Below are 12848 nucleotides of genomic sequence, written 5' to 3' on the forward strand. Positions count from 1 at the left end.
TTTTCAATCAATTTTTCAATTGATAGTTAAGATAACACCAAAACCAACTCAAAATAAAATTGCTTTGTACAAAATAAAATAAAAGGTAATAATTTATTTACTACGCCGTCCCTTTAAGCCCTGCAGTAATGTCTGCAGATATAATCAATTGCCTTTTTAATCTCCTGAAACATATTAGCACTCCGCATAAGAAACACTTCATCTTATTAAAGTGTAAAGGATTGTTCCAATTATTTGTAGTCCGTTTACACCGGAGAAAACAATATGATGTCATCAATGTATACATTGTGCACTTGCTATTCTTGGAGTTGGCTGAGCCCTTCACGGTTTTCTCAGAAACAACATTTTCCAATTGGGAAAAGATAAATGTATGATCTATGAGGACCCATCAATATGACTCCCATGATCAGAGAAACCCTCCTCATAAGACCACAGAAGGAGCAGAGTTCAAGCAAGTGCATGATCGCTATTAAAGGGGTTTAATGTGACTTACTGGATGACCTATAAGGTAGTCCAAAATTTAGGATCCAGCTTCTCTACCCAAATATATATATAGAGCTCTCCTGCAGCAGATCCTGCATAGTGTGCCCTCCTGACTGGTAGACAGATCAGTGACGTCCCCTCAGGTAGTCTGTAATCTGCCGCCTGAGGCAAAGATACTCATCTTGCCTAATGGAAGGTGCAGTCCTGACTCTGTAAAGTGTACATTGATAAAATTCTAAAAATGCTGTTTTTTAATTGTAAAACCAAGAAAATTAAGTGAAGTTTTATGCACTTCAAACTGGCATCATTAGAACCCACGGAAAATAAGGCTTTAAATAGCATAGTGCAGTGTTTCTTAAACTTTTCTATCAAAGTAACCCCTAGTAACAAAAAGTCCCAAGCAAGTACCCCCAAAGTAGTGATCACTTATAAATGTTACCAAAGTAGGGCTTCCTTTGGAGTTTCCGTCAACTGTTATGCAATAGTCCTCATCAATGTCCCCACATGTAGTAGAACGGTCCTCACTCACAATAGAATGGCCCCTTTGGTGCCTGCAGCATGTACAATATCCCAATTGTAATATTATGGTCCCACAATGCCATACATGTAATATAATGGCCTCCATAGGTCCCTCACATGCAATATAATGGCTTCTATAGTGCCCTCGCATGCACTATAATAACCCCAGATATAATATAGTGGGGCCCCATATATAATATAATGGAACAGACCATTCTGTTCCAGAATTCTTCTGTGCTCCGCAGCTGCAGTGATTTCAGCACAGAAAAAGTGAAGAATAGTGCTTAGAGTACTTAGAACAGCCGAGGTAATGTGATGGTCTGGGGTTGCTTTGGTGCTGGTAAAGTGGGAGATTTGTACAAGGTAAAAGGGATTTTGAATAAGGGAGGCTATCACTCCATTTTGCAATGCCATGCCATACCCTGTGGTCAGCGCTTGATTGGAGGCAATTTCATCCCACAACAGGACAATGACCCAAAGGCGCCTCCAAATAATGCAATAACTATTTAGGGACGAAGCAGGCAGCTGTATTCTATCTGTAATGGAGTGGCCAGCGCTGTCACCAGATCACAACTCCATTGAGCTGTTGTGGGAGAGGCTTGACCGTATGGTCCCGCACTCCCTCAAAATCTTGACCCCGACTGGCAAAAATTGGCTCCGGTGCCGCTGCAGGACCTGAGATGACGTCAGAGCAGGTCTTTCAGCGTTGATCTTATTGGTTCGTGGCAGTCTGTGGGCGGGCTGCAGGGGAAGCAGAGCGACCTGATAAGTTGGCGGCATTGCTTGGGCAACACAAGTGAGCAAGTGCGCACCGAAGAACATGGCAGCTGGTCGCAGCTCCGGAGCAACGCTGCCTTGCCGGCCAGCTGCGCGCTCCCTCCCCTGTTGCCGGCTTAGGTTGCGGCCACGCAACCACCCGTTCGGCAGACAGCCGCACGTGCCCAGAAACTTGACGGCTGGAAGAACAGACTGTGGGGAAAGGACTGCACATGCCGGCTTATGTTGCGGCCGCGTCACATGTATCACGCCACAACCTTATCGGTGCAGACAGCGGGCCAGGTGCTGTTCGCCCAGTGCCTGGCCTGCACATGCTGCGCGGCCTAGGCTGCCATGTAGCCGTGCTGGGCCACGCTGTAGCACGCTCGATGTGGGGGTTGTCGGGTGTAGGGGCTTCGGGGAGGGAGGGGGTGGGGGGGGATTAAGGGGGTTTGGGAGTTCAGGGGGAGAGAGTTCTGGTGTGGACCCACGGGGGAGTGGGGTGGGGGTGCCCTGGGGGCGTTTGTGTGTGTTGAACTGGTGGGGGCCGTTGTCGCGTGCCTGTGGACGGGGGCCGGTGGGGTGCGCGGGCAGGAGTGGTGGCGGTGCCATGGCGGAAGAAGGGCATGGGCACTGTAGCGTGTCCGGGGGGGGGGGGGGGGGGGGGGGGCACTAGGGTCACCAAGGAGTGCGGGGCTGGGGCCGCGCTGGAGGTGGGTCGCGCAGGGGGTGAGAGGGCTGCGGACGAAGTCACGGGTAATAGGTAATTTCCTTTTGACACTTTGCATTTAACTATATGCCAAGTACTGTACACATTTAGTATCTCTACGACTTCACTGACCTGCAGAATAATTACACCACCTTTACGCCACATGGTAGATGTGCGAAAGTGCTAAATTTAAAGCACGAAAAAATGGTTGAATTGTTCCTGCATTACCTGCCAGAAAGTGTTAATAAACTTTAATCAAAAACTTGTATCTACCCTAAAATGATGGCATTAAAAAATATAAACTGCCCTGCAAAAAACAAGCCCTCATATGGCTACACTGAAAAAAATAAGAGAGTTATGGTTATCTAAAAGTACTGATGTGAAAGCAATGAAATTCTTGTGGTCTGTATCGCTACAATAGGTTATTCCTGAAGAGGTTAAACGTTCTGTTTTTTTATGTTCTTCGTGTTGAGTACCTTAGAACAGTCCCCCTCCCCCCCCCCACCCGTCACAGAGACATTAGACATGTTCAGTCATAATCTCCTGGGACAAGTCCAAAGTGACAAGATGAAAGAATGCCAATGACCGTACTTCTACAAAGAACAACACACATCATTACAAATCTTCCTCGCCCGGATTCTGAGAGGTGATGTAGATGCTCAGATAAGACAATACGCCTGTCACCACTTACTGGGTATAAATGAGCAGGTAATGGGGTGTCTTTTTAAAGACAACTCCATAATAGCAAACTCTTAAGTGTTTTGTTCTTACCTGTAACAGTCTGTACCATAGGGACACTCCGGCCTGTCATCATTGTCGTCCTGACTCCAATTGTCAACGTCACGGTAATCGCTGTCTCCTGGGTGACTGAATTCTTGGAAGTGAACCGGGTTTTTTCTAGAAACGAAGAAAACATATACTTAATATGTAAATTGTGCATTTCATGCATTTAAACAGGAAACAGAAGAAGAAAAGAATAGAGAGTGTTAGACATGTACATCACGAAATAAGGCTCCTTTGTTTGGAGGCTCTTCTGCCATACACCTCCTATGAATGCCACCAGCTTATAATTCCACTCCTTTCCAGTCACCTCCAAAACGGAGTTAATCTTCCTGTTCGTCTACACCCTGAACCTCAGACAGGTGGTCCATGTCCACCGAAATCAAGTCTCCTTTGGCAGCACAAATGTCAGCTTACCTGGCTTTGCTCCACCTTACAGTCCTGTCTCTGCCTCCAGTAGGGCAAATGAGCAAATCCATTGCTGATTCTTAAAGGGATTCTATCATTAAAATTGTATATTTTCTGCTTACCATGTCAGAATAGCCTTAAGAAAGGCTATTCTTCTCCTACCTTTAGATGTCTTCTCCGGGCCGCCGTTCGGTAGAAATCGCAGTTTTAGTCTGTATGCAAATGAGTTCTCTCGCAGCACTGGGGGCGTCCCCAATGCTGTGAGAGAACTCTCCAGCGCCGCCTTCATCTTTGTCTGGAACAGCCTCTCTTCACGTCTTCTTCCGGCGCTGGGTTCTGTGTACGACCTATGCCTATCCCTAATCTGAGCTGCCCACCCAGACTTTGGCCTGTTTACAAGTTTGCACAGTTGCCATCCGCCACAGACCTTTGGCCCATACTCTTTTGTCTGACACTCTGGTGGTGTACACCATTGTCTCTCTGACACTAGGCCAACCACCACCTATACTGGGACCACATCAAGAGTCAGCTATCTGGTAGTCTCGCCATAGTGAAGTCCAGATTCCTATACGGGATTAAAGGGATTCTATCATTAAAAATCTTTTTTTCTGTGGATAACACGTCGGAATAGCCTTTAGAAAGGCTATTTGTCTCTTACCTTTAGATGGGATCTCCGCCGCACCGTTCCTTAGAAATACCGGTTTTTACCGGTATGTAAATTAGTTCTCTGGCAGCGATGGGGGCGGGCCCCAGCGCTGAAAATGCGATGAGGGTGTCCCCACCGCTGCCCAAGAACAGGATCCTGCGCCGCCTCTATCTTCTGCTGGATCCTCCCCTTCTTTCTTCGTCTTTCTTCTGTCGCCTGCACAGTTGGCTCTGCCACTGAGACACTAGTAGAGCCGACTGCGCATGCGCGCAATTGCGGCCTCAGAACTATGGCCGCGCATGCGCAGTCGGCTCTACTAGTGTCAGAGCCGACAGAGGTGAAGCTGCCAAAGAAATAAGGGGAGGATCCAGCAGAAGATAGAGGAGGCGCAGGATCCTGTTCTCAGGCGGTGGTGGGGACGCCCTCATCACATTTTCAGCGCTGGGGCCCGCCCCCATCACTGCCAAAGAACTCATTTACATACCGGTAAAAACCGGTATTACTAAGGAACGGCGCGGCGGAGATCCCATCTAAAGGTAGGAGACGAATAGCCTTTCTAAAGGCTATTCCGATGTGTTAGCCACAGAAAAAAGATTTTTAAAAGTAGAATCCCTTTAAAAAGTGAACACTGTGGAGGCTACTACGACAACTTCCTTGAGGAAGGCTCTATGCCAAAACGGTTACATCACACAGTGGGTCCACAGCCCGCTGTCCTTGACATCGTGGCGTACATAAAAAAAAACATTAAAAAAAAAATAATAATTTACAAGTCAACCACATAGAAAAATAGGATTTGGATTTTCAAACTTCACCACTGTAAATCCTAGAACTTCCACATTTCTTTTTTACAGGACAGCACTCGTCATACATGTCAATGATGTGTATGTTCTTTTTAATGGCTTCTATGTTACAACCAGACTACCATCTAGTTCGGAGATTCATCTGGATGGAAAACACTCCATTTTCCTTGGACACGTTTGTGAAAATAAGGCCTTAAGGGTACAACTGACCGCAAGTAGTTCAGCTTGAATCAAATGCAACGAACTAAAGGAATCTGCCATTGCAAAATACTCCCTTAAACAATAGCCACTTAAGGAGCCAATTCTGAATACATCAATGCAATGAACATTGTGGAAAAAGAACATATCTGGTGCTGATGCGAAGTGGATGAATATTTAGAGAAAATCGAAATGGAATAACATTAATAAAGGACCACAATACAAGGTCAGATAAAAGACCAGAGACAAAGAGGGAAATGGGTAAAAGAAAAGGTGAACATTTCGAGTTGTTTCTAAATGCTTTTCATGAAAGGTACAGGCTGTGATTCCCATATACTTGGAGGAAAAGTCAAGGACATCATCGGTACGGTCACCTATTGTAAATTAAATTTAGCAGATTCTATCAAAAAGTCAGTATAAGGATACATACGACATTGTACATCTGCATGATTCATAGTGAAAAAAACAATGTCGCAAACAACTAGGCTCGTACCTAAGAGGGAGTTTAAGCCTTACTCATAAACCTTATGAGAGATAAGCAGGACTACAGGCATCGCAAATACACAGATTTCTATCACACACCGTAAAGCGGTCACAAGGGCTTGCACTTAGATCAGCAGAACTGATATTACCAAGGGAAAACATGTCGTTCAGTACAGTCCTAGCTGCAGACAGAAGAAGAAATAAAGGGATTTGTCATCATGCGCATTATATGGTCAGCAAGTTCCACCAAACTCCACCAGGGTCTGGAGACCGGCTAGGCCACTCTATGACCTTAATGTGCTTCTTTTTGAGCCACTCCTTTGTTGCCTTGGCTGTATGTTTTGGGTCATTGTCCTGCTGGAAGACCCAGCCACGACCCATTTTTAACGTCCTGGCGGAGAGAAGGATTTTACGGTACAAGGCTCCATCCATTCTCCCATTGATGCGGTGAAGTAATCCTGTGCCCTTAGCAGAGAAACAACCACAAGACATTAGAGATGAGCAAACAGCGTTCGACCGAGTACATGTTCGATCGGATATCAAACTGTTCGAGATGTTCGATTCCAGTCGAACACCACGTGGCAAACTCACTAAAAATTTGATTCCCCTACCACCTTCCCTGGCGCTTTTTTTTTGCACCAATAACTGTGCAGGGGAGGTGGGACAGGAACTACAACAACAGAGGCATCGAAAAAAAATCAGAAAAAGTAATTGGCTGGCTAAATCAGGTGACCTCCACTTTATACGAATAGTGGATTTCAGATCCGGTTCATATGAGACTGTGAACTATATGACTGTGAGACAGGGATAGATGTACAGGCAGGGTTAGCTAGGGATTACCTTTGTTTTGGTAGGAAGGTTACTCACCCAGCTCTTTGGGGCTCTATCTCGTGGCAGCCCATTATATGTTAGTCGGGATCCCTGTCAGCTTGTGTTATGCGGGAGCTGACTTTTCCCCATAGGATAGCATTGGCCAGCGTTGATTGGCCGAATACCATACAGTGTACAGCATTCGGCCAATCAACACTGGTTCTGCCGGAGGAGGCGGAGTCTAAGATCGGTCCACAGCAGTCTCCATTGTGGTCCGATCTCAGATGTAGCAAAGTTGACAGAGCTCTGTACATTTCAGATGTAGCAGCGTTGACCGCACAGCACTGCTACATCTCCGGAACTGCTGTGGACCGATCTTAGACTCTGCCTCCCCCGGCAGAACTAGCGTTGATTGGCTGAATGCTGTACACTGTACGGCATTCGGCAAATCAACGCTGGCCAATGCTTTCCTATGGGGAAAAGTCAGCTCCCGCATTATTAGTGGCGTAATACAGGGACTTTGATTAGATGCCCCCAGACATGCTTCCCCTGCTGTCCCAGTTGCAATCCCGAGGTGTTGTCATCATTTCCTGAGGTGTCATAGTGGACTTGGTGACCCTCCTGAGTCGAATATTGGTTTCCCCCTTAACAAGTATTTTTTCCCCATAGACTATAATGGGGTTCAATATTCGTTCGAACAGTCAAGTTTTGAGGGGCTACTCGAATCAAATTTTGAACATTTCACTGTTCGCTCATCTCTACAAGACATAAGGTTTCCACCTCCATGCTTGGCAGTGGGGACGGTGTTCTTTGTCTCATTGGCAGCATTTCTCTTCCTCCAAACACAGCGAGATTTTAATCCATAACGGCATAATGTTTTACCAATAGTTTGCTTGGTGACTGCGGTCCCAGCTGCCGCCATGAGATCGTTAACAAGTTCCCCCGTGTAGTTTTAGGCTGATCTCTCACCTTCCTCATGATCAAGGATACCCCACGAGGTGAAATTTTGCAAGGAGCCCCAGATCGATGTCGATTGACAGTCATTTTGTATTTCTTCCATTTTCTTACTATTGCACCAACAGTTGTCTCCTTCTCACCCAGCACCTTACTTATGGTTTTGTAGCCCGCTCCAACCTTGTGCAGGTCTATGATCTTGTCTCCGACATCCTCAGAAAGATCTTTGGTCTTGGCCATGTTGTAGAGGTTACAGTTTGACTGATTCATTGAGTCTTTTATACAGCAAGGGATCAAATAATTATTTCCTTCACTGTACATAAACACACACGGATGGATGGATGGATAGATAGAGACAGACAGATAGATCTACTGACTGCACACAATTATATATGTATATATCTGTATATATAAATTTCCATTACATTTTTATGGAAATTTGACAGCGAGTTCGTTACACAAAAATACTTTTATACCATTCATTACATGGTCCTTAACCTTAGCTGCCTCTTATAACTTTACATTACATTACCAGAGGTATTAAAAGTCAAGAGCTCATTACAGATGACAGCTATGTAAAAATGCCGCCAATGGCATCCGGGTTAATAAGGTCACCATAAAGAGAATATTTCATAGCACAAATGAATTCTCAGACTCTGATGTTCATGTTAATAGGATGGTGAATAGAAGGTTAGTCTAATGACCATGACCTGGGTACATAAAGTGCCACTTGTACAATCATGTGGGTCATTTACAACAGTCACACTGGATCATGTATATTGTAGCGCAAGTAAGTCATTTACAACATTCACATGCAATCATGAGCATAGCATTTTGGAGCAATATAGTCGCCCTCGGTGCCCCAGATGGCTCATTTGCATATTGTGAAATAAATGAGTATCTTGGAAAAGGACAACCTGGTGACAGAGCCTATAAAGGGGTTTCCAGGTCTCTGATACTGATGAGGTACCCTTAGGATAAGTCATCATTATCAGACAGTGTATATCTGCTGATGGTCTATATTCTAAGGAGCTTGTTATGTTGTGTGTATCGGACGATGGTTTCTCCTAAGGAGCTTGCTATGTAGTCTATATATTGTACACGTCAGCTATATATGCTAAACAAAGCAATATTTTTATTTAAACCCAAAGAGAAAATTGTTTTTAGCATAATACATATAGATTACAAAAGGCCATCAATTATTCAGGGGGGTTTAACCCTATTCAGGGTGGGTTCGCACCAGCGCCTGGTCTCTGTTTTCAAGTTTCCGTGTCCTGTTGACAGGAGACGGAAACCCGGCAGTCAGTGTTTGCCTGTGAGCGTTTTGTGGTCTCAGGGCTCGTTCACATCTGCGTCCGTTCTGCAGGTTTCCACTTCCTGCACAAAACAGAGCAGGAGATGGAAACCGACAGGACTCTTTCATACCTATTCATTTGAATGGGTTTGAAAGATGTCCGGCCGTGAGCGGTGGTGAGCGTTTTATGCTCTCCGCCGTGAAACCGGATTTTTTAAACCGGACACAGAGTCGGACATGCAGTACTCTGTGTCCGATTTAAAAAAACGGTTTCGCGGTGGAGAGCATAAAACGCTCACCACCGCTCACAACTGGACCCGATCTGACAGATTTCCGTCTTCTGCATGCAGAAGACGGAAACCACAGAACGGAGAACGAACGCTAGTGTGAACCTAGTGTTAGCGGCGAAACAGTTATTTTTCTAAGGTCCTGCATGTCCGACTTTGTGTCCGGTTAAAAAAAAATGGTTTTGCCGCGGAGACCAGAAGACGCACACGAGAGGACACTTTGCAAACCCATTCAAATTAATGGGTTTGAAAAGTGACTGCTGGTTTCCGTCTCCTGTCCAGTTTCTCGGGCAGAAGACGGAGACCTGAAAACGGAGGCCGGGCGCAGGTGTGAACCCGCCCTCAGCTGAGGTGCATCGGCACAAGCTTGATACCAAATTGTCTCCTTTTCTATGCTAAAGTGCTATAAATGTAAGATAATGAAACCATAGAGACTATAAACTCCCTACTGCTACTTTGTAAATCCACCAAAGCACAGGCCAACATTTATGGCAGCCAGTATTGTGACTGTTGTAAAATAGCCTGTACATATTAATGGTATGACATGGACACTACGGGGTCTTGCATTCCCGTTATGTTCCTGCTGTCTTCTTTATTTTGCTTCCTTATAGAGCACCAACATATTCTACAGTCCTTTACAGATACTGTCATTGCTCCCGGTCCCATACAGAGCTTACAATCTATATTCCCAGTATGCCAAAGCATGTGAGAGGAAACTGGAGTATGGAAGAAAATCCACACAAACACGAGGAGCCATTCTCTGCGGAAAACAGTGCTATCCATTGGCCCATCCTCCTATTGGTTGAATCACCAAAGTCCACATCAATGTATGGTAACCCAATGTTTTCGATCACTAAAAACCATAAAAATTTTGGCTCAATTTCAAGTCCTGCATTGCAATTATACCGTAATATAGTCTTTACGTGATGGCATTAACTTCACATTGATCACCTATAATATTGTATAAACTATTGTTTTCCCTTGGACAGGAAACTGCTGACCTCGCTCACATTTATAGGCTCGCCCTTGCTCTGAAAATCAATAGAGAAAATAATTACCTTGCAGACGACTAATTCTAATATATAAGACAATGACTTCACAGTAATCTATTCTACCTGACATACTGTATATCTAATGTCTGGATGCAAAATTAACACAGTAATATAGATAATGAGAAACCATATTGTCCCTTCTCCCACTACTCTACCTACATGGGCCAATGGTTAGGTGAACAAGTCTGTATGTAAAGACTTGTCCCCAAATCACCTGACTAAGCTCTCGTTTGTTGACTGTATATATTTTTTGCTGAGGCTCCATTTATTTCTATGACTCAACAAACTGCCGTATATACCGAGTATAAGCCGACCCAAATATAAGTCAAGGCCCCAATTTTTACCACAAAAAAACGGGAAAACTTATTGACTCGAGTATAAGCCGAAGGGGTGGGGTGGGGTGGGGGTGGGGGGGTTAGGGGGTACAGGAGCCACTGGAAAATTTCAAAACTTAAACTGGTCGGAGTTTTTGGGTGCAGTAGTTGCTGGGTGCTGGGAAAGGGTGTTTTGTTTGTCTGTCTGCCCCTTCCCTGAGGACTGTTTTTTTTTTCCCCACGTGGAATTCAGCCTGGCTGAATATAGGGTATCTGCAGTGCTCCTATTAACCCCTTCCCGACAGAACAGGAGCACTGCAGATCCCCTATATTCAGTAGACCGGGCACACAGGGATACCTAATGTGTATGTGTTTCACAGTCATTTTCTACTTTTGTGTCTATTCTAGGGAAAGGAGTGATTTTGAAAAAAAAAAATTTGGCTTATACTTGAGTATATATGGTAAATGGATTGGCAGTGTGTCTGCTTGGCCCTCGATTTAGTCACATTGGGATGTAAGTCACTCTCTGTTTTTGTGGTCAGTGGGGGCAAAGAGTTTTTTTTTTGAGCCTATGAGCCATGTATGCCTCATACATCGGAGACAGGGGTATATGTTAGAAAACCTCACTAATGTATACCTACGACATACAGTGCTTATACAGTTTGAACACACCCGCCATAGGCTCACATTCCTGGAGGTTTGCTTTGGATCTTTTCATACGTCCAGGCTTTAGTAGTATTCAATGGGAATAGAAAGAGCCAAGTGCTTCAAGATCCCTCGGAAATTGTCCATTCTGCCCTCCCTAGAAATCTATCCCTGAACCTGACTGCTGGAAAAGTTCAGTAACCATTGTATACTAGTGGTAGATATACGCGCAACCTCTAATAGGTCAAAGATGGACTACAATTGGTTAAACCTTGTCTTAGTCTTTACCACATTCAGATGTTCCCATAAATAACAGGACAAAAGCAACAATTCAGCCTGTAAATGTAAAGGCTTGTTCTCACCATATGGTCATGACATTACCTGTAGCACTGCTCTCCATACATGCAGGGAGTTCTCGTTTTTTGGCTTTGCTGGGTGCTCTGGGATGACTCTGGACTAAGACTGATGTTGTCATTGCTAACTGCTTTAGAGATTGAAGGCTTGTTGTCGGAGGCAGACGGACTTCCCGGTGCACTACTGTCGCTAGGTGGAGGGGTAGAGAGTTTGAGAGTGTGGTCCATGTGCTCCTCTGTCATATCTTCATCCTTGTTCTCTACCACTGGCTTGGCTGCTGTAGTCAAACTAGTGGAGGTTATCGGCAGGGAGACCTGGTAAAATACAAAAGAAAGAAGAACACGGTTCACACAGCAGATTTTGCAACTGGTCCCCCCATGCAAAATGCACCTGCCGGCAGAAGGATTTCCTACTCGCCTTCACTTCAAAGAGAGTTTTGGGTGGCATCCCTCCCAAAGATCGAGCAGGACACTTATTTTCGCTTTAACCGCTAACTATTTTGTCTGTTAGAGGGAAATAAAGCTTCTGCCTCTTCTTGAATTTAGTTAAGAAACCATTTTAATATAATATTGTGTTATGCTAGTAAAACTCTGCACAATAGACATCTTATGGCAGAAAATCACTAAATCACACTGGGGAGAGTTTCTTAAGACTGTCATTGTGTATACCAGTCTTTATTAATTTCCCCGCTAATGTGAGCTACCCCTGAATTATGAAGAGACTTTCAGGTACAGATCTCCGGATTCTGATCGGCAATCGAGTAAATTTAATGATCGTGATCGGAATTCTGACCCAACCTTTTCCAGCGGGATCGAGATCAGTGATTATTTCAAGATCGGCTCAACCCTCAAGTGCCTTTTCTCATAGAGAAGCATTGACTAGAGTTGAGTATCGGGATCGGAAAAGATCGGATCCTGATTGGCGATCGAGCAAACTTCACGATCACGATCGGCTGGAAAGTGATCGGAAATCAGATTTTGAAATCGATCCTGAAATCTCAAGATCGGCTCAACCCTATACATTACGGTCATGTGCATGGGGCCTAGTAAAGAAATCTAAGAGGAAGAAATATATTTTAGGTTTGCTCTCGTGCTAATAAACGAAAGTCCATATTAGTCAAAGGCTCACCCGCCGAGAAAATGACAAAGTGGTGAAAATGACAAAGTCGTCTCTCGAGCATCAATGGGAAGATTCGTCTAATCGTTTTACTGTACATGTGGCCCAATGTAATGGCTTCTTTTGAGCGTCTACATTTGAGCGTCTAGTTTACATTCACAGTATGCTTTCAGACAGAAAAGGACGTGCAATGCCACAGGCGAAAACGGAAAACAGAGAGAAGACCGAGCGGCGGGGCAC

General features: G+C 44.8%; 1 protein-coding gene across 2 annotated transcripts in view; it reads right to left on the reverse strand.

Annotated features, from left to right (window-relative positions):
* APLF (aprataxin and PNKP like factor) overlaps nt 1-12848 on the reverse strand; it is a 511700-nt gene that overhangs the window by 23644 nt on the left and 475208 nt on the right. For both annotated transcript variants that reach the window (XM_075267384.1, XM_075267383.1), the window contains 2 exons: nt 11520-11806; nt 3239-3364 (listed from right to left, as the gene is read on the reverse strand). In XM_075267384.1, coding sequence (XP_075123485.1) covers nt 3239-3364; nt 11520-11806 — 413 coding nt within the window. The remainder of the gene's footprint in view (nt 1-3238; nt 3365-11519; nt 11807-12848) is intronic.

This window comes from Leptodactylus fuscus, chromosome 3, assembly GCF_031893055.1.
Source record: "Leptodactylus fuscus isolate aLepFus1 chromosome 3, aLepFus1.hap2, whole genome shotgun sequence".
Lineage (NCBI taxonomy): Eukaryota > Metazoa > Chordata > Amphibia > Anura > Leptodactylidae > Leptodactylus > Leptodactylus fuscus.